Source organism: Crocodylus siamensis, chromosome 4 (genome assembly GCF_052110815.1).
Source record: "Crocodylus siamensis isolate JL-2025a chromosome 4, ASM5211081v1, whole genome shotgun sequence".
Taxonomy (NCBI): domain Eukaryota; kingdom Metazoa; phylum Chordata; order Crocodylia; family Crocodylidae; genus Crocodylus; species Crocodylus siamensis.
Genome location: NC_143398.1, coordinates 130,463,746 through 130,486,340, shown reverse-complemented (window position 1 = coordinate 130,486,340; position 22,595 = coordinate 130,463,746). Strand labels below are relative to the sequence as shown.

General features: G+C 40.4%; 1 protein-coding gene across 5 annotated transcripts in view; it reads right to left on the bottom strand.

Moving 5' to 3' along the window:
- NUP50 (nucleoporin 50) overlaps nucleotides 1-22,345 on the bottom strand; it is a 29,404-nt gene extending 7,059 nt beyond the window's left edge. Inside the window, exons 1-7 of one of the 5 annotated variants that reach the window (XM_090043793.1) lie at nucleotides 22,190-22,307; nucleotides 21,366-21,513; nucleotides 18,323-18,400; nucleotides 15,450-15,533; nucleotides 8,836-9,031; nucleotides 6,087-6,755; nucleotides 1,060-1,138 (exon numbers count right to left, since the gene is read on the bottom strand). In XM_090043793.1, the coding sequence (XP_089899919.1) occupies nucleotides 1,060-1,138; nucleotides 6,087-6,755; nucleotides 8,836-9,031; nucleotides 15,450-15,533; nucleotides 18,323-18,391 (1,097 nt within the window). In that variant the 5' untranslated portion in view covers nucleotides 18,392-18,400; nucleotides 21,366-21,513; nucleotides 22,190-22,307. Of the gene's footprint in view, nucleotides 1-1,059; nucleotides 1,139-6,086; nucleotides 6,756-8,835; nucleotides 9,032-15,449; nucleotides 15,534-18,322; nucleotides 18,401-21,365; nucleotides 21,514-21,948; nucleotides 22,112-22,149 lie in introns of those variants that run through there. The other 4 variants (XM_090043790.1, XM_090043791.1, XM_090043794.1 and 1 more) reach the window with 4 other exon arrangements.
- Between the last annotated feature and the right edge of the window lie 250 nt (nucleotides 22,346-22,595).

Genomic DNA, 22,595 nt, shown 5'->3' with positions numbered 1-22,595 from the left:
AGATGGAAGCCCAATTTTGCAAAAGGTAAACAGATACATAACATCACCCACACACCATTTACTTTTACAGGACAATTCAGGTGTTTGAAACTGAGCTTGCACAGAAGGGGTGGAGGGTGGGAAGTCTTGCCATGAACAGCAATTACATCTGTGTTGAGAAATACGCTTTTTCCTGTCTCAAATTGCAAGTACACATGTATTGAGGTGTTTTTTGTGGAATAAAAGCAGTTGTTCTGTGAAGTACTGTATCTTTCAAAGAGCAATTTCTCTAGAGAGTTATAGCACCATAGGTAATAGCTGTACAGTTACACATAGTACACTAGGAGTCTCTTGGGTCCCCAGTATTCCAGTACCTTGCTCTCTACCACCTCCCTCCAATGGCCCCTCCTGACAGCTTGCTGCTGGATAGGTGGTCAGGACACCCAGCACTGCTGTCCCCTTGCAAATGGCTCAGCTGACCATGTAGCTGTCCCCTGCCTCTGGCATAAGCAGCAAGAAGTGTGGCTGCAGAGTGCACCTTTGAAGCAACTTTGTGCACTCCAACCAGGGAGCTGGAGTATATAGAGATCTTCTTTCTAATGCTGCAAATTTACTGGAAATTCTTAGGATGGCAACAGAATGCCTGTCTATACCCTTTGGAGCCTCAAATACTACAGCTGTGCTTTTAATGGTTTTAGTTTAAGAGCAGTATCATGTCAAAACAATACTGCTTCAATATTAACAATGAAAAGCTAAAGTTAAATGAAAAATATTTTACGCATTGCAAACTATTTCAATGAAACAGGAGTAAACACACTGGCTTAAACTGAAGCTGGTGCTCCTGGGCAAGATGTGCAAAATTGCAAAAGTAATCTTGCAGGAAAATCCCAAAAATCTGATGGAGAAGTATTGGTCTCCATTGTTCAATTTTGGCTTGTATAAGTTCAGTACCTCAAAGAAGGTGAGGTTGTTGAAAATAGAGCATAAACATCTGCAAATTTCTATTTAGATTTCTCAATTTAGGACAACACAGAAAATAAGCAACATGCTAAAATTAAACATTAAAAAGTGATCACTTACTTCTTAGAGTAGAAAGCATCATCTTCCTTTATTTCATTGACAACTACTTTGGGTGGCTCCTCCTCATCCTCATCTCCTCCTTAAATAAATATTTAACAGTCACAAACACCTCTCATGAAAGATCCATTTGAGTGCTCACTGTGTTTTATATATACACAGATATTTTTCCAAATTAGATTGACACAGTATTTGGTATTTTTCTAATGCTATTGTTATATTCCTTTGCATTAGAGCAATGGTTTTCAACCATTTTTCTTCATTTGCAGACCCCTGAAAAGTTTCAAATGAACTGTAAGTATGGGTATCCACACATTTTCGATTGATCATAGTCTTCTTCTGTGGACCCCTCAGACAGTCTGCGATCCCCAGGAGTCCACAGACCACAGGTTGAAAACCATTGCACAAGAGAATATTAGATGGAAAGTGTTAGAGATTGATATTTTTTTTACTCTTGAATAGAGCAAGAAAGAATCTCTCTCAAATAATTGATTGCTAAGGATACTGGATTAGCATTGTATAGGTTTGAACTATATACAGGCAGTCCTCAACTTGCAACATTTCGAGTTACATTTCACACTTACAACATTTATAAACTGATAACTTGTTTCAACTTTATGATGTCAGTTACCACTTTATAACGCTTGATCTGATATGACACCACGCCAGCGAACAAGTTCGCTGCGTTGCTCATCTCCCTGGAGATCTTCTGTCCAAACTTATTTGGACACTTTCTTCAAGAAAGCAGACAAGACTCCAGAAAAACCTGCAGCCAACATTCCTGAGAAAACTCCAGCCAAGAGCCCTTCTTTGAGGTGACTTTGCTGGACTTCTTGAAGTCCTTCCAAGTCAATACGATTGCTATTTACAATATAAATACTTTAATGTAGCTATATCACTCATCTATAATTGATCGAGTACAAAATTCTGGGGTATTTTTGGTGAAAATAGGGTATCGGATCTTGGTTCAGCAACCAATCCCCCATTTATAACATTGTTTCTTATGAGAAAATTGGTTCCAAGTTATATTTCGACTTAAGGCATGGTTTCCAGGAACCAATTGTGTCATAATTCCGAGGACTGCCTGGTCTATACATATATACACATACAAATATATATATACACATACAATGAATATATATATAACTGTAAATCCAGAACAATACATGGCCTGTCAGAACTTTGGAGGCAGGAAGTTATTTGCCTAATATATATTCCAAGAATTGAATAGAAGAATACAAGAGAGTACATATGGTTAGGTAATTATGAGATGCCATGACAGAGAGAGTATTTTGTCTAGTGAACCTAGGCTATGGGTGGTGTAGTCCCAGGGTAGATAAAATTCAACTACTAAAAAAAAATTTTTTTTTAAACTGTATTATCTGGGGCAGGGGGCTGGACTTGATGATCTTTGAGGTCCCTTCCAACCCTATCATCTATGAATCTACAAGTCTATGAACAGAGGATTGCTGGGGGTGGAGTAGATCTGAGCAAGGAGGAAGAGTCTGGAGATGAATGCAAGGAGACAGGGACAGTAGAAACAAAGCGAAACATTGAGCAGAAGATTCCAGAAGTCTTGAGGGCTAAGTTTCTGAGTATAGTCTCTCCACTGATTTGAGATCTAGTGTGGGAATGGTATGGTAGAAAGGAAAATTTATCATGACAGCAGGCTTGCCAGGCTGGAAAAGAGACCCTGTTTGGGAATATTTTAATCAAGTTTCTCTACCTGTGAGTAAAGCAGGCATACGTGCAAAATGCACACAGTGCAACAAAGAAATGCAAGGCCTAGTTGCCTAATCAGAAGGAATACTTTTTTTAATGCCTGTAATTTAACTCTGTTGCTCCTTCTCAGGAGAGAACCAGCTGGATCAAGCACCACCTCCAGCTCATTTTCTTGTTAATATTCTCAATACTCGGTACCAGGGTCAATCCTTAACTGCTGAAGAGGAGTTGGCTAACATGGGCATCCATCAATCACCCCTCCATAATACCAACTATAATAAATTTCAGGGCTACAGGTGAACCATTCAAGAAATATAACGTTTGCTGTTGAGGGTTTAAAGAAAGTCACACCAGTGAATCAGTAGAAGTCACTTAAGACCTAGCTCTACCAGAGAAAATTGAAGTGATAATCCAGCTTTTAACAGCAATAGCTTCTTCTGTAGGTATAGAAAAAATATTTTCTTCCTTTGGACTAATTCATTCTAAATTAAGAAATCGCTTGGGAACTGAAAACACAGGAAAGCTTGTCTTTCTTATCTAGTCTATAAACAAACAGGAAGAGTAAGGTAAAGACTGAGTTTGCTGCATAACCCAGTACTTCAAATTTATTTCAGCCAGGTCAACATAAGAAACTTACTTACATTTTGAACAAAAATTATTTCACATTTATAACTAAAATAGTAAAAAATATCCAAAATACATATTTATGTTTCGTTAAAATAATTATACATGTTTGCTGTTAAATAAAAAATATTCAGAAAACATATGCTTGTTGTTTTAGTTAAAAAAAAAAAAATAAAAAGTCTAAATGTCTGTTGTTTCTAGTGACAGTTATTTTCTTCCTAGTACAGCATGGCCAAAATATCCCCCAAATATCCATGATTAATCTAGGGAATTAGAGATAGTTCACCTCCCAATGACTTCACAAGTATCTACTCTAATTAGTTTTGGTAAATAAAATAAGAAAATCATAATTCAGTTTTCTGATGTAGCTGCAAAATTAATTTGAAAAAATATCAAAATAAATCACTGCTTTAAAATGTATAGTGTGTACCTTCTAAAAATGAAACCTACATCTATCTCCAAGTTTTGAATAATATGTATTAAAGGTATATCAAACAAGAATGCACTTTTTGTAGAAAACGATTAAGTCAAGGTTTCCAGACCAGCAATTTAAATCTATTTGATTTAAATCAAATCCGCCCTATCTAGTCCCCCAGCTACCTATAAGTAACTGTTTAAAAAGTTAGCCCATGGAAAATAAACAATAATTTGTTCTCAGTGGGTGAGCAACAAAACAGTGGAAAGAAGTGGAGCCAAATGGTGCTCCAAGTATATAAACCACCCCAGTTTATCACAACATTCCACGGATTAATTATATTTTTCATATACCACTTCATAAGTAGTATGATGCTGAAGAAAGTGCTTTTCTTAAATATAATCTTTATATAAAGTGCCCAGATACAGTCCACACACATTGCCAAAAAATGTAAATGAACTCAATTTTGGCAGCTACAAGGATATTTCTTGGATAGTAAAAATAGTGTTCTGTTAATCACTCCAGCCCATATTGTTATTTTCATTGATGTTTTGCCAGTTCAAGTTCTAAAATTGTAGATTTTTTCTTTCTTCCTTTTTTTAAAGCTCAGATGTTTTTGGGTAGAGAAGCAATGGGAGTTTGGGGCAGGTTCTCTCCTGAGTTTATTAGATACCTAACTATGTAAATAATCTACACTAAAATGATGACAAGTTACGAGATTGGTCTTTCCCCAACCCTCCACTCACTAGGATTTTTATCTAGGAGCTACACCTAACTCAGAATACAATAAGCAGTACCAAGAGAAAAACTGATTTTTCAAAACTCTACAGTTCCTTAAATGCTCGTGACAAACAGCAATGGAACTGGTCAGACTTATATCAATTTTATGCTGCAGCTTTGTGACAAAATTACTGAGAACTGCAGTGAAGCTGAAGCTGCCTGTATGGTCAGGAAGACTAACATTTCAGTTTACATCTGGCTCACAAAACAATCTCTTATCCTTCTGAATAAGTCCCAATTCTACAGAAACTGGAATTTCCAGGCACCTCCCTGCCACTCCAGTTAGGTGTGGGAGAAATTCAAAAAGGCTTCCCTGGAAGGGTTTCAAAACCAGGAACAAGGTTCACATAAGTATCATATCCACCTCTGCTTATGTGGAAAGCTAGTTCTTACTACTAAATTCAACTTCAGAATTAAAATATTGTCAATGGGAGTTAAGTAGTGAGCATGTCTAAATTCCTGCAGTACTATAACTACAACCTCTGAGGTGAGGCAGAGCAAGGAAAAATAGGAAACAGACTTGAAAGAAAACATGAGTTTCTCATAAACAACTGAATTAGTATTGCACTCATTTTAAAATAAGTGCTGTAAAAAGGAACACGCATACACACACACACAAAAAAAAAAAAAATCGCATCTTTATGCCTCGTTGTAGTGGTATAAAAATAAGATCCTTTTATTAGATCTACATGGCTAAAATGAGGACTAAGGATACTGTGATTTTCAGTGTTGCTTTGGTAACAGCACTCCCCTCCTCCCTACCCAGTGTGAGAAGTATATAATCATTGCTAAAATTTATATTTATCACTACATTGTAATTCTTACCTTATACTTGACAATGCAAATTTATCTGTATTAAGGCATGCTTATCTAATTTAAGCTGTACTTGAAGCTCTGGACTAACTAGTTTTAAATATAAGAACCAATTACCATGGGTTTGCAACCCAGAGTTTCAAGTACACCTTAAATTACATACATATCTAGTACAGATAAGTTACATTACTATCTTTTATATTCATCATTACACTGAACAATAATATTTAAAATGATCATATTTCCCATATTACTTTAAAAAAAATACAAAAATGTGCTGTCCCTTTTCCCCCCAAACACACACAATAGCATGACATGACAAGTCATCATGATGCTCAAATTACAAATTTGGCAGAACGTCAAGCTAAGATTTCAGCAGTCTCCTATGCAAATAAAGTATAACTCATCAAGGGAAAACATTCAGTGCATAAATAAATAAAAAAAATTAAAACGTCTAATCAGTAGAGTCTGTCATTGATGAGCTAATAAGCAATATCACTAAACTTGAATTTCTTGGTCATGTGGGGCAAATGTTCAGTAATGCAAAATAAATGGGCAGTGATAAATGGCCTGTTTAGTCCACAACAAATAATGAAGCATCATGTTATGTGCTCATAATTCAAGGCTCACAATTTAAAATTTAATTTTTTGAAAGGAATAAGAAATTAGAATTTACCTTTATCATCACTACTACCACTTTCTGTCTGAGCCTCCAATACATTGGTTGGAAGTGGAGTAACAGACTTTGTCTGACTTGTATCTTTTCCAAATAGACGGGAATTCCCAGGAGAGAAGGAAAAACTACTTAGCGTTCCAGAACCAAGGGAACCCAAAACAGAACTGTCAACTTTCTTGCCAAAATTAAATGAGACATTTGATGGAACTCCTGGTGTTGGTTCTCTGTTCTTTTCTGACACAGATTCCATTTTCTTGTCTGATGCATCCTCAGCTTTATTGCTGTTAAACAAAAATGTTGATCCTTGCTGAAGTTTTGAAGTCCCAAATGTAGGCACAGACTGAGTTCCAGGTGTTGTCTTGTTATTTTCAGTCTCAGAGCCGCTATCACTACTGCTTCCATACTGTTGTTCAATGTTTGCTAAATATTTCTCATAGTCTCTAAAAATAGGTGTCAGATCACACAGTGGATTTGTGTTCACATGCTTTACTATCCAGTCACGCACAGAACAGTTTAGTGCAGTTAAATGTTCATAATAAAGACTACAGTTGCACATTTTACTCTGAGAGTAACCAGATGATGACTGCTGACTGCCACCATTAGCTTTTGGACTTGCAGTCTTTTTCTCAACCAAGCCAGTAGCAGTTGGACCATTGGATGTAGGAGACCCTGTTACCAAAAAAATAAGATGAAATAAAATAAAAGGAAAAAAAAACAAAACAACTGCAACATTTGAGCCCTCCAAAACAAGCAGTGCATTAAGAAGATTTATTTTCATTCCAAATTTAAATATCAAATAATCTGTACTCTTGCTCAATTAAGCCCCTCATGAGGTCTCTTAACTAGGATCTCAATCCTTTACAACAGTGGTTCTCAAACTTTTTTTTTTTCCCCACAGACCACTTGAAAATTGCTGAGGGCCTTGACAGACCACTTAATCTCTGTTGTCAGAACAAATAAATCAAGTGCGACTTTTCCACAACCTTTCTGCAGACCAGTTTGAGAACCTCTGCTTTACAACATTCCGCTACTAAGTGGCGATAGTGCAAGCAACATGCCTAAAAGTAACTGGCTACCATGGACAGCTCCAGACACACAACACCTACACCAGGATAGCTTTATTCTTTATTCTGTCCCTCCCCCTAGAGAAATTCTAAATCAGAGTCAAGTTACACCACCAAAGACGTTTATCTGTCTAGTCCATGTTCACACCAATTGTAGAAAAGTGAGTTAAATAGAGCTTTTTCTATTTTCATTATTAATTTATGTCAAATTTTGAGAGATCTGAATCTAAACTGAGGCATGTTTCATACTGCACTCCCCTAAAGTTATTAAAATGTAAGTTTTGTATTATACCTAACTACTAAAATGAATTTCACTCTATAAGTAGATGCATACTATAATTTTAGTAACAATAAAATATAAGGCTCCAAAATATTAATGAAAACGCAAAGTTATTAATTTTAAATACAGGCACTCCTCACTTAACATCAATAACGGTGTTTCATTATTATGTCGCTGATCTACTAGAGAATATACGCTTTTAAAGTTGCACAGTGTTCGGTTATAATGTTGTTTGGTCACTGCCTGCTAGTAGGTAACTACTGTGATATAACCGGATTTGCTTGATGTCGTAGTTGTTCTTGAAAAATGCAACTTTAAGCAAAACAAAGTTAAAGTGAGGAGTAGCTGTACTGGGGCTAAAAGCATTTTTAACTTGCACAATAGTTTTATGGGTTCCCACCTATCCTTTAATCAGTCAGTACTTGAAAAAAACCCAATCACACAGAAGCACAGAACATTTTCAGATTATTCTTACTTCATGAAGAATATTCTTTCAGAAGTTGTTGCAAGCAATTTTAAGTTAAAAAATAGGGAATAAAGTTGTCAGAATCACAATTTTAATACTACTTTGAAAAGTTATTGCATTAGTTGTGGAGAAAAAACAAAAAGAAAAAACAGAATGAAAAACCCCAGGAACCAATTCCTTTACTACACTAAAGGAAACAAGCTGCCTGACAACTTTAACAAAAACTTAACATGTTCAGTTTGAGTTTAAAGTGATCAGTAAACTATTTCACATGTGCAAAAATATATGAAAAAATTACAGAGATTTGAAAGGCACAAATTAAATCTCTTTATTCAAGTAGTTAAGGATTATCTGATCTACATTTCAATAAAATGAACTTTAAGTGTGTAACTTTTTCAATTATATACACTTAATGGGTATGCCTATTCATTTTCTTGTTGACCCTAATACATGACTGGCACATGCTGTTTGCAACTGACCTTATTAGAAGGGCAGACATACCTCTATCAAATTTTATTCTTTTGTTGGTTTTGCGAATGATAGTCTGATTTTAAGAAGATGCCGTTTCCCATCAGCAGCAGCTCACAACGTTAACATAATATAAATCAAAAGACCCCACCTTCAACTTACACTACTACCGAATCTGAATATGAACTTGTTTCCAAAAAAATCTCATTTGGGGGAATCAAATTAAATATTTAAAGCCTTGCCTGCCAACCTTTCTAGTTTTTGTACAAAACCACAGAAAGGGTATGGGGGAGTGGGGAGGATGGGAAGGAAGTTTCATATTCCAATCTCCCTCCCCAAAACCAAGAGGGTAAACAAAAAATATGAATCTATATTTATAGGAAGTTTGAACCATCACATTGACTCAAATTCAATAATAAAATTGTCACTAACTATAAAACTTAGCACAGTTAAACTTACAAGTCAACTTACCAAACATAGGCGGGGTTCCAGAAGTTGTCTTTAAACAGATTAAAGGTGCAGCATTAGAAATGCCACTGCTTCCATTAGACAGCCCTTCTAAAGGCTTTAATCCTGTACCATTACCAAATCCAGTGAAGCCACCTCCTCCTTTTGCAGAAGGTATAATGAAACCTTTAAACCCTTTAAAAGCTCCTCCACTTTCAGACTGGGGAAAAAAAGCCAGAAATACAGGCAGTTACACATCTCTCATCCAAAAAATCAAATCAAATCCCTCACATATTTAATATTGGTCAAACACAAGTTCCTAAAACAACACTTCTAATCATAAGTACCTCACACAGTACTGAATCCCTGAAAGACAAAGCAGTGATCACTGTGTCTTTAGTTCACTATATTTGATAAACATTCTTAACCATTCTTAATATCAAATATTAATTCCTTTCCACCTGAAATCAAAACACAAATAGAATAAGTTCACATATAAATTTTGGAAAATTATACTCAACAGATGCCTGTGCTACCACAGTCAACATCTTGAGAAGAACAGAAGAAAATCACGCTTATATCAAAAATATGAAAATAAAATTTCAGAACTAAACATACAAGGCCAGCCATGAACAAGTAGGAAAGACCCTACTTCTAGAGTGTTATAGAAAACAGAAAGGCATTACTAACTAAATATTGTACTAATACCGTTAGAACAGTTTAATCTAATCTTATAGCACGAATGTTTTGCTTCTATAAAAGGAAGCATTCAGCAACTTTGATGTCAGTAAACCAAAAACTATATTATTTTTCATATAAAGTTTGAAGCCTTCTCCTTGCATCCAAAATTTATTCTGGTTTTCACTTAATCACTATTTAATTATTTTAGTCCAGCTGTTTGGGAAACTATTCAAATTAAAGTAACAAAAAATTGACTTGCATCTGTCCCTGTGCCCAGTTGGAGATGGATTAATATGAGAAGGTACAACTGGGTAGACATTTGTTCTCTCTTCCTTATATTATAAGGAAAGTTCTGAAAGCAGAAAAAGTGACTGTATTTACTCAAATATAAAATGACCCTGAATAAGACGAACCCCAATAATTATATTTATGGAAAATTTATAAATGCGTTGTTATTTTCCAGGCACAAAAAATAATTACTGGAGGCTTGCCTCAAATTTGTTCCCTTCCCACTGAAAGGGAAACAACTTTGGGACAGTGGGGAGCCAGGGAGCCTCCTTGTCCTCTCCCTCACATCCTGCCACACACCACCTTCACTCCTGCAGCCCCTCCCCTACTTAGTGTCAGATCCTGCTTCTCTGACCACATGGAAGTGACAGGCAAATCTGAAAACACTGACTTTGTACTATGGTTACCCACAGACTTTATGCACCCAGAATTGATGGGTTTTTCCTCTAACCCCCCCACCCCCACCCAAAAAACCCCACCAAACAAACAAAAAAAACTATTGCAAGTTTTAGCTCAAGTACTTCATAAACACATTTTCAGGCAGCACTTTCATCCTACTTGTCTAGAAGACAAACTATGCATGATATTAGTCCAAAGACATAGGCTCATGATTTACCACATAGTTTATCGGGAGCCAACACCGTTTCAAGCCATGGCAACCCCACACCGCAGCACTGCTGAGTGTGTGTGTTTACTTCTGGCACCACCCACTCATGACTAGAATCAGGTGTTCTCGTCATGAGTCCTGGGATCCTTAAAAAATTTAGATGCAGATGAGGCACAGAGCAACCTGGTCCAGCTCCACCTCATGGAGTACAGGGCCACACTAACATGTAACAGGCTGAGAAAGAAGTTGACAGAGGGATCCTGGGTAAACTATCTGGGGCTCCATTTGGTGATGTTTCCCAGACACTTAGGGCAGTTGAAGAAACAGGAATCAATGGAAATGGAAAACAAAGGTGCAGCTCATCTATGGGACCAAGAGGAAATCAAGATGTGTGTCAGCTTGTGTTCTTGGAAACACAATTAGTCCAAAACACTGACTTTGAGATAAACATATACAGTAATTTACGTATATGCAATTACAGACTTAGTTTATATAGAATTCATGCACTTTCACTTCTTGCACAGTTGTGCAAGTTGCAGCACAGGCACTCTATTAAAAACTTTTGGACACCACTTTTGTACCTCCTTATATATAGTACAAACTTTTAAAATTTATTATTAAATTTTGTCTCTCAGCCCTAATTAGCCAAATCCATTCCAAATTCCATCACCTGATAATAGTCCAAAAACAAGAGGCTCATGATTTATCATACAGTTCACTGGGCAGGGTCCCAGCAGTCACCAGCATTTTGAGCCATGGTAACCCCAAAGCCTGCACTGCTCTGGTATGTAAATACAAGACAAGGGGCATTTTTCCCATGCTGGATTGAGGGGCAAGGGTGGTGGGGGTGGAAGATACCTCATCTTATATTCAAGAAAATACAATATTAAACTTCAAAAACAGGTAGTTTTCCCTTCCCGAATGCATCAACTAAAGGGTCAAAAATACTCGTAAATAACAGAAAACTGAAGGTTATCTTCTAAAGGGAAAGAAAGAATACAGTTGAATGAGGGAGAAACACTCAACTTGTTTTTAAGACATTTTCCATGCCATAATGCCTAGTAAAAGAGTGTGTGTGTGTGGGGGGGGGGTGGTGGTGTAAAAAAGTTTTAAGCTAAACCCAAAATGTCAACTCGGGGTTTCTTAATACAAGTACGTCACTACAGCAACCAAAGCACCAATACAAATCCATCCAAATTCAGAGCAATAGGAACAGGTCACTACCTAACGAACTATTTAATCTCCTAGGTAGCGAAAGAGATGAGATTTAGCAGGTGTTAAAACAATTTTCCTGTTATTACTTCAGTTTTCCTAGGCCAGCTGAAATACAATTACAGAGTACACACAAAGCAAGCAGTAGGTGTTCTTTGGTTACAAGCCTTCTGAATCTTAAGAACTAATCCATCCCTTTTTTTTTTTTTTTTTTGAATCAACAGAATTCAAAACTAAGGCAAGGGTATCTGAAGAAACCACTTCCAGCAGTTTTAAGTTACTTTAAAATGATAGCTTAATATTTAATGAGAAGAAAACAGTTATATTTGCTTGACTTTTTAAACTGTTTTATAGCCAAATGACAGGATTCTTTATGGTAACAAAAGTCAGAAGACAAAAAAAAAAGAAGATTAAACTACAGTAAAAGACAGCTCAGAAAAAACCCTCTATATTTCCTTTTCCCCTTATAAACAGTAGAAGGAACAGCAAAGTTTAAGTCACTTCTTTATATGGTTGGCATCAGTGCAAGAAGCATATTTAGAAGCCCCACAGAAATTACAAAAGTCAGCTTTAGACCATATTACACCATTTACAATTTCTGAGAACTGCTTTACTATAAAACTCTTGAACTTAATGAGCTACAGCAGTCTGCTTTAAGTTGTTTCCTTCTAAAAATTAAGATATACAAATCGTAAGCAGGTTTCTTTTATATCAATAAAATTAAAGATACAGTTCTTTTGAATTTTATCTAAACTAAGGCCTTGTACAGACATTTAATTTCTCCCAAAACAGTCACTGCTCTCCCAGGAGAAATCACGAGTGTACAAGATGTTCAGGCTCTCTCCCCCAGGGTAAAAATGGGCTCTCCAGAAGAAAAATAACCTGGGAACAATCAGAGTTAAATCACTCCCAGGGGAGTTTCTCCTGGCAAAGTGGAAGTTTGTACAGACTGGAGTGTAAGTTGACAATCACAAGCAGCTTCTGAGTGCAGAGTAAAGATACCTATTCTACTTGCGCACTACTTTTCAAACTGTATGGACCATTTGCATGTGGCTACTGGTAGTCATGGCTTACAGAACAACAGTTCAGATTCATGGTATTACTTTTCTAGGAAGACAGGCATGACTGGTATATATTTTTTTGCATGTAGAAAAGCAATAACTAGTTTAAAAGTTTTGACAGATTAAATGAGTGGAGCAGTTTTTCAACAGATGGCATTTTAAGTGCTTTTACCTCTCAACCTCAAGAAATCTTCCCCAAAAAGCTGAAACTGGAGACAAAACCTAAATTCAATTGCACACAATCTTCCTGTGCAATGTTAAATTTGTTCATATTTGCATATGCATTGCCAGTCTTTAATGTATGATCACATAGAATCACCTTCCCACAGGACACCTGCATCATTCAAGACAAGAGAACTGACAGTGCTTGCCTAGTGAGCAATTATGCAGAATTTTTGTTATTCTTATTCCATGTATAGGTCTGTCTTATTTACTGCTTAGTACTCAAAGCTTACTCTGAGACAAACCAAATGAGACAGGGTGTCTAATAACGAAGTATGCAATCTGTGAATTAAGTGCATTATGGTAGTTCTAGAAGAGAACCTTTTCGCATTCACAGGTTTCAAGTATTTTGGGTTTACAGCATTAATATTAGTTCTCTGTGTGCATGGAATTTTCTAGCTTAAAAAAAAAAACAACTAAAAATCAGCTGAAATAGATTCTACTACAAAAAATATATTAATATACTTAAAATTCATGAGCAGAGGGATGGCACAACTCCATACAGGGTCCCCTTCCAAACCCTAGAAGGGAGTGGCATCTTATCCAGTTCCTTCAAGTTTGCTGTTGGGCTCTGTTTTCCCCATCCTAACTTCTTGTCTGATTTGCCCAAGTGGACGAGGAATCCAGGGAAGAAGACTGGAAGCCAATCTCCTTGTCTCCTCTTCTTTGGCTCCTGTTCCACTTTACTTGGTCAGTCCTTATCTCCCTCCAGCTTCTCCCCAACCTCAGTATTCACTTCCCCAGACAAATAATTCCCAGTTTCCTCAGCAATGAAGTCCAGCCTGTCTTTTCCCAAATTCTAATCTTGTTAGACAAGGAGACAAGCTAAACTGTCTCAGTAGCTTCATCTATTCCTCTCCCTACTCCAAGTGCTGCCCACAATCTTCTTCCTTGCTTCAACTTTTGCCCCCTCAAAATAGCTCCTTCCTCCACATGACCTAAACATTAGCAGGGTCGGTCAGAATACAGGAGAGCCAGCCTGTCTTTCATGTTTTCAGTTTTGATACCCCATTTCTGTGGAGACTAAAGGAATAGGGAACAATTGCTGCAGGGCAAGTCCAGCCTCTCCTTGAGGTTGGTCATACCGAGTCATTCTTATAAGGATTCCATAAGCACAGTTCAGTCAACACTAGAAACAGATGCTCAAACACTCTCAGTAAAGATAAAATCTTTTACATTTTAACTGTTAAGCTTGAGCCAGTCTATAAGAATGTAGAACTCAGATTCTATCAAAAGTATGTCAGTCACATTTGGCTAGATTTTCAGAGAGCAAGCTGCATCCCTAACAAATGTCTGACAGAGATGGCCAAGTCACTTCTATAAATAACAACTGGAATGGAGCTTCTCAAAGAAAAGAATGTCAGGCTGGGGACTGACTGGCTAAGCAGCAGTTCTGAAGAAAAGGACCTGGGGGTTACAGTGCACAATAAGCTGAATACGAGCCAACAGCATGCCCTTGTTTAGGAAGAAGGCTAACAGCTTACTAGGCTGCATTAGCAGGAGTGTTGCCAGCAGACTGAGGAAAGCGATTATTCCCCTCTATTTGGCACTGGTGAGGCCACATCTGTAGTAGTTCCAGTTTCGGGCCCCCCACTACAGAAAGGATGTGGACCAGTTGGACAGAGTACAACACAGCACAACAAAAATGGTAAGCGAGCTGGTGCACACTTCTGAGGAGTGGTTGAGGGAACTGGGCTTACATAGTCTGGAGAAGAGAAGACAGAAGGGATTTAATAGCAGCAGCCCTGAACTACATGAAGGGTGGTTACAAAGAGGATGGAGCTGGACTGTTCTCAGTGGTGGCAGGTGACAAAACAAGGAGCAACGGTCTCAAGTTGGAAGCAGGGGAAGTTCTACAGAAAGAAACTCTCTCTCACTAGGTGGGTAGTAAAGCACTGGAACAGGTTACACAGAGAAGTAGAATCTCTGACTAGTAGGGTCTTAAAAACCTTCAAGGATAAAGCCCTGGCTGGGATGATCCTGCTTTGAGCTGGGGGTTGGACTAGATGACCTCCTGAGGTCCCTTCCAACCCTAAGTTTTATGATTCAGTGTTAACTAAGGAAAGATCTCTAATTTTTTTCCCTGTAGATGCCTTCTTAGGAAGAACAAAATCACTTTGGCTAAATTTTGAAAGCAAATAAACCAAAACAAACAAAAGTACAAAGAAGACATCCATGACAGAAAATTTCAGACCAGATCTAAACATTGGCAAATATGTACACAGGTGAAACCAGGAAAGTGTTGGCCCAACTTTATTAAGTTGGCTACCAACCCCACCTATAATCAGAAAGTTCTAAAACTTTTTCTATGAGGATGAAACTGAATCTTTACAGATGTCTGCTTGTACACGTCCACCTTTAGAAGATAAATTGTTCAAAGAATTTAAGAACCATCATCCCCTTTGAATTACAACAATATTTGCACTGTCCATTTCCAGTCTATTTCCACCATTGCTACAGGACCTTTACGTAAACTTCCTACACTTGCAAAATCACAGAAAGACTCTATAATAATGAACCACTATGAAGGACATGTCACGTTTCTCAGTCTTAAGCGGCTTAATTACCTCAGATGCAACATTTCGGCGCTTTGCTTTCTTAATAGCTCTGTTCTTCAGGACTTCTTCACTAGCTACTGAAAAAGTTCCCACCTGTAGAAAATGTACAAAATTTCAGAATCAATGGAGAGAATCTCAAAACAAAGGCCAATGTGATTTGGAAAAAACCTTCTAATAGCAGTGTGGGTACGGCAGCCAAAATGACCAATCAAATACACTATTAGTATAAAACGGTATACCTGGCTTTTTGCTTCATCCCCGTCTTCAAATAGGAAATATTACAGGCCCATTCATAAAATGGTTCTAGCTGTGGCAAATAAAGACAGCTGTGGGAAAGTACTCCTCTATGCTAATGATGCCCTCTTTCAGCCCTGCAGGCCAGATGAGTGGCACCAGGTCAGTCCATGACCTCAATCCAGGTGCATGGGGTGGGAGCAGCTGGGGTCTGATCCCTATGCACAAGACCAGGCCAGTCAGAACCAATCCAGATGCACAGGACCAGAAATGTGGTGACAAGAAAGCACTGGCAGTGTCAATGCCACTGCTCCTACACCAAATTTCTGGACTTGAGGGGAGGGGCTGGGGCATAAAATGCCACTGGGGGCTCATTTCAGCAGCAGCAGGCCAAACAACAGCTGCATTAACTACCCTGCTCTTAGGGCAACACAGGGGCTCAGACACCCATGACACCAAACTGAATCCAGACCTGGTCCTGCAAGGAAGCTGAGAGTGCGAGCCTAGCCTGGTATGAGTGGTGAGGGGAGGAGGGAGGGGAAGAGAAAACAAATGTGAAGTAAACAGCTGGGGCCCTTCTGCCATCCCATGTGGCTGTTTGCTGTGGCTCTTTATATTCCCTAGCAAACCATTTGTTTGGGGGTGGGGGAGGGAAGAAATCAGGAACTTAAATGTTTGCTGAAGAACCTGAGGTCTACTCCATGACTTCTTGACAGATAACAAAAGAGCATGCTTTATAGCAGTGTCTCTCAACTCATGGGTCATAACCGAAATGCGAGTCCCAAAAATACATGAAAGGCTCATAGACAAATTTTTTAAAGGATAACCCATTTTTAAGGAGAAAAAGGTAGGAAACTATGGTTATTCCTTTGCAGCCTGCAAGGGGCTGCTTGGGGTTCCCCATGCCCCCCACACCCCCTACCCTGCCCAACATACCCACCCCATAGCACACGTACTAGGGGGCTGGAACCTGCGGGCAGTGGGTCAGGAGCGATGGGCAGTGGGTCAAGACTGGCCATTGATGTTTACAAATGGGTCCTGGTGCAAAAAACGGATGAGAACCATTGCTTTATAAAGTCCATTTTGCAGTAAGAACACAGTACGTATTCTTACTTCTGGGTGAAATGTGTGCTCCTGCAAGTGCCCCCACCCTACCACTGAGGAACTGTGTAAAATATACCATGTTAACGTCAGAATTATCAATTTCTGAGATACAGCTGACCTACAGTACTTACGAGAAGGCACAAAGATCTGAACAGAAATTCTATTTAAATACAAATTTGTACTAGTGGCACAAGTGTCCACTCCATAATTTTTGAGTATCAAAATTGTGATGTTTGCAACGCTGGTAAGTTCCATTCAAGTTCTCTTACCCCCATAAACAGAGGCCAAAATTTTTAGGTATTTAAACAGATCACAAATCTTGGTTATTGTTATAAACTCCATTACCTTACTCTAGGCCCAAGGTTTCAAGTACTGGCCTGTAGAGCCGCTGCATCTGGAGTGCCAAGCTACTGGAAATTGTGGGGCATGGTAAGGGAGGGTTTTGGCCTGATGCAGAATCTGGGGTCTGCAGGTCACGCTAGAAATAGACATGAGCAGCAGGAATGCAAGTGAGGGCTGTGTGACATTGATGTGGCAATCCAGGTGACCAAGGGCACACCAGTCTGCCCCCACAGTCCAGGTTAGATTTACCTGCTCTAGGCAACAGTATAAGCTCTAGAGCACCAATTCTCAACCTACTTGTCAGTGGGCCACCCTTGCAGCTCTCAATGTGTGTTACATGGGCTTACCATACAACTTACAAAACATTTTTAAATGGATACACAGGAAGTATCTGTTATGCTACAGTAATGCAATACAAATGATTATTTGTAATACCTCTCATTTCTACACTGTCAAATGTCTACCAAGCACATTTAAATAAGCTCTTAATATGTTAAATGGGCTGCAGCAGTGTGCTGATTGGGCTGCATGTGGCCCACAGGTTGAGAAATACTGCTCTAGAGGCAGCCCATCTCTTTCCCAGAAATTTTATCTATTTACCCAGTGGAGCAATCATAGTAAGAAATCCCACGAGCTTAGGGATGCACACATTGACATAGATACACAAAAGACTACACCAAAAGACAACATACATCTGCTCCAGGGAGCATGGTCTTTTATTTCAATAGAAAAGAACAAGGAAAGTGAACATGTCAGCAAAGGCTACAATCTAGAAGTTTCAGTCTGTTAAGACTAGCTAATGCTACCAGAAACTAAGTGTGTTACTACTAAAGTGTATCCTCAAAAGCACATAGCCCACATACATATCTTGATCCATTTTTTCTACTAACCTAAAAAGTTAAAAAGGTAAATTTGTACACCAACATAAACTAATTTTATATTACAGTTAAATAATGCCCTTTTAATGGTTTTCTTCTTTGAAAAAGTTGAGCAATGAGGTTTAATCATTTGTCATTTTGTTGGAGGTCTTTTATTATCTAGCTACTACTGGATCTGACCTGACTTCCTGAGCTTTAGCCAACTTAACAGGTACATGCCTTCAATCAAGATACTTATGTTTAGTGTTGTTAGGCTGAACTTCACACATTTCATTACCTTACAAGGGAGAAGGAAAAGAAGGGAAATCAAAAGAAGTATCTTACCTCCTCAGCTTCATCCTCTTGATCCCAATTCCTGTCTGTCAACTCCTTCTCTGCAATTCTCTTTGCCATTCTCCACACCTGCAAGAGTTTCACTTATCAGTAATTTGGTGAACTGTTAGACTAGCACAGAAAACATTTGCACAGAACCAAATACTAGTTCAAATATTCCTTAACTTGTATTGCTCAGAAAAAAAATGGGAAATGTGTGTTTGTATCAAAGTAATTTAAAATTAAAAAGATGAATAAAGTCTCGTTTATGTTTAAGATATAGTTACTATTTGATGCTAAATTTGTTCAAGATAATTGAAACTTATTTCAGGATGCCTACATATATAGTATGTTCTCAAATCCTAAAAGCATATAAGTAGCTCTAAAGTAGACAGCAGTGGAACCACAACATTTCAGTTAAATGAGAAACTGACCTTAAAAAGGTAGAACACACCTGTTACCCTTTAAAAATTAAGACACTTCCCATGAACCTTCTAAAATTTAAGAGGGAGGAAGATTTTACAGTGAAAAGTTACCACCTAAAGTTCCTTTTATTGCTGAGAAATAAGGGACCATGTACTCGACAAAACAGAGTTTAAAACGTTTGCCACACCTCCAGTAACTCAAAACATCCACACTAACTTGTGACTTGATTTAAATCCATGAGAACGTTTTACATTTTACTTTGGTAAGATCCTGGCAAATTGTCAGTGTTAACATTTTATTTTAAGTTTGAGGTTAGAGAAATTCTACACAGAAAGCAGGGTTATTTTAGAAAGCTAAAAATAAGTCAATTGTGCTTATACAATTTACTTTAAGCTGAGTATCTTGGCTTTAACTATAAAGATAGGATATTGCCTATGGAAACTGTCATTTTTAGTCTCCAAAAGTAAATATAACCCTGACAGTTGATAATATTCATGAATTACAGTAGTAGAATTCAATTACTTTGCTTAAGGACAAGAATAAGATGAGGTTTGGGACCCTATATTTCCTGCACTGATGAAATCACAAAAGTTCAGAAGGCTTCCTTCAGCATCCGAGCCACAAGCAAGTCAGAACACCAGTGCAAAAGCAAGAGCTGGTTAACCACTGTGAAAGAAAATAAACTTAAAAAAAAAAGTCCCAAGAACCCTCCCTAAAGGGACAGGGTATTGTAAAGGCTACAAAAGCAAGTTGCAGAGCAGGCTCGCACCTGCACTCCTCTTTGGATGATATTAGGAAATGGCCTTACCAACTTTTCACACCAAAACCAGAGACAGACAAGGGGTTGAAGAATTTTAAGATGCCAGATCTCAAATCAGGAATATCTGACCTACAAGGAAAGTACTCTAATCTATGCAACTCAGCCTTGCCCCCACTTTTGCTATCAGGGGACTGGTTTCATATGATGCATTTGGGTCTGATGTACCCGCATGCTTCACCAATGTAAAAGCAGGCTATTTGCAGATTATGGAAGTCTTGCTTCTCTGCACTGAATGTGAAATCCAGTCACCACAACAAGAGTAAAGGAACTGGAGCATGTACACTGGTAAAAACAAGTAAGGAGTAGCTTAGCATAAAAGTCTGGTACCCTTTATCAGAAAGCAGGAGCAGCTAACTGGCCTGGGTGCTTCTTCAGACACACATGCATTTACATAACTTCTTCATAGGGGAAGAAAAGAAGAAGTTATCTTTCACTACAAACTAAGGCACATTCAAGTAGAATTTAAGCAGAGTTCTCACTAGGTTTCTTTCTTGGATTAGAAAGCAGAGACATGAGAGACTCTCTACCTCATAACTCATACACATGCAGGTGTTCTCCACACAGCTCTCACTACAGCAATTCTACTGCAAGGCCTGATGGAGAGTGAGGCCAAAAAAAAAAAAATCACAAAACTGCATTTACTTTAAAACCCAACAGAGAAGTTCCACAAAGCCACCTGGGAAATTAGGGGTACACCAATAGAGATTTTGGGGGCCAATACCAATGGTCTATTTTTAAGGAGCCATATCGGCCAATACCAATCCAATATGCAGCCCAGCAGCTCAGAGATCAGTGTTGGGCTGGTAAGTCAGGCTGTTGTGGGAAAAGGGAAGGGGGCAGATCAAAGCCCCCATGGTGAGGGAGGATGTGGGGCTGAGGAGGGGCTGCACAGAGCTGTGAGCGGCTTGTCCGGAGGACATGGGGAGGGGAGGTGGCTCCCATCCTGCGTGCACCCTGGGAGGGGTGAGGGTGGGATGCCACTGTGGGCTGGGTTCTTCCCAGTGGGGGGCTGGGCCAGGCTGCACTTGGGGTAGATAGCAGAGGGGGGTTATGGGGCAGGGAAATTACCCCCAAATTCACCTTGCCCCCCCTTCCCCCATAACCCTCTGCCACTGCTGCTGGTGTTCACCCCAAGCACAGCCCAAGCCCTGCCAGGAAGAGCGCAGCACCACCCTAGACCCAGCACACAGCAGGATCCCACCCTTGCCCTGCATGCAGATCCAAGGGCGCACACCCCCATGCCTTCTTGGGGGTGCAAAGAGCAGCAGGAGCTGCCTCTACCCCACAGATGAACTGCACACAATTCCATCCCGTGCCCCACCCCAGCTGTGCAGCACCTGCCTCTGCCCCACTGTGGGGGCCTTGATCTGCCTCCCCACATACTCCCTCCCTCCCCCAACCCCAGATGCTGCTGTGCATGCTGCAGGGCTGCACTCCTGGCCATGCACATGCTGTGACTGTGTGCATGTACAGGGCATTTATCAGCCATATTACTGACCACACTAGGCAAAAAAACCCCAAAAACCTATGTCCAATACTGTCAATTTTCCCTGTATCAGTGCTGATCTGACAAGGTGCATATAGTTATAATACAACAAACTGATATCTAAAATAATATCAGCAAATGCAAACATAAGATTCTTGGCAACATTAAAATAAGCCAAAATGTACAGTCTAAAATTAGACAATTCAAGGCAACCTCCCCTCTCCCCCAATCTAATTGTCCCAACACTAGTCCTGCAAATTAAACCCTGGGTCAAGATATAAAATAAATTTTAGATAGAAGATTTTACAGTGAAATATAAACACCTAATGTTCACTTGATTGCCCAGCAGCAACCCACTAGGTTTGATTCCTGCTCTGGGCACTGCTTTGTGAGGGAGGTGTTTTGCTTCTTGACTTGCCAGCACAGGAAGTGAAGCATGCACATGCCACATGTGCCTTGACCAAAAACCAACTGCATTGGAACAAATTAAAAATAAATAAATGAATTAAAATGCAAAGCCTGCACCACCCCATTTTTGACTCCCTGAAACCAAAACGTTGATCCGACTCCCCAAAAGAGCTAGACTGAAGTAGGTATTGCTAAATCCCCGAGCTCAGCGTCCGCGAAGAAGCGGGAGGGTGCCCCTCCCCCCACGTGCGCCGTCCTCCCCCGCGGGCCAGAAGGACCCAGAGGCCTGGGAGGGTACGGGCGCTCCCACAGACCCGCAGTCACGATGGGGAGATGGCAAACACTGCCCCAAGCCGGCCAGGGCCGCGGTACAGCTCAAGTCCATCAGGTTCCGGGCAGGCCCAGGCCCGGGCCCGGGCCCCTCCCGGCAGAGCCGCGCGGGCGGGGCCTTCCGGGAACGGGCGGGCCCCTCATGGCGGGACCCCACGAGGCACCTACCTCCCTCCGTCGGGCCCCACTCCGCCTCCCGAGGAGACGCTGGGTGCCGCCCGCCAGGTGTCCGGGCCGCAAGCCCGCTCACCATCCCCAGCCCCCAGACCGCCCTCCGCGTCCCGGTTCAGTCGGCGGCGGCCGCCATCTTGCCCTCGCCCCCTCCAGCCCGGGGGAACCGTTGGGGAAGGGGGAACGGTCGGTAACTACCGCAGCAGCCGCCCTCTCCCGCGCGTGCGCACTCACCAACCTCGACCCGCGCCGCTAACGCTCAATGAAGCGGCGAAAAGGAGTTGGAGGGGGGACCCCAGTCGCGGGCGGCCGTTGGAACAGCGGGTCACATGCCCCTGGTCAGCCAATAAGGAGAGACGTGCGGACTCCTTCGGAAGGCTAGGCCTCAGCGGGGCGAGCCGCGCATGCGCGCCGGGGCGAAAGTCGGGCAGGGTTGCTGCGTCAGTGGCTTTCGAATTCGGGTCACGTGGCCCTCGGCCCGCGCGCTCTTTTGAGAGGGGCGGTGGCCGCGTTCTTTCTGTGGCCTCGCGGGTGGGGGCGCTTGCGGTTGCTCGGAGGGCGTCCCCCTGCTGCACGCGCCTGCGCCAGGCCGCTCCTTCAATTTCTGCTGTGTCTCCATCGGGGGGCAGAGTGGGGCTGGGGGA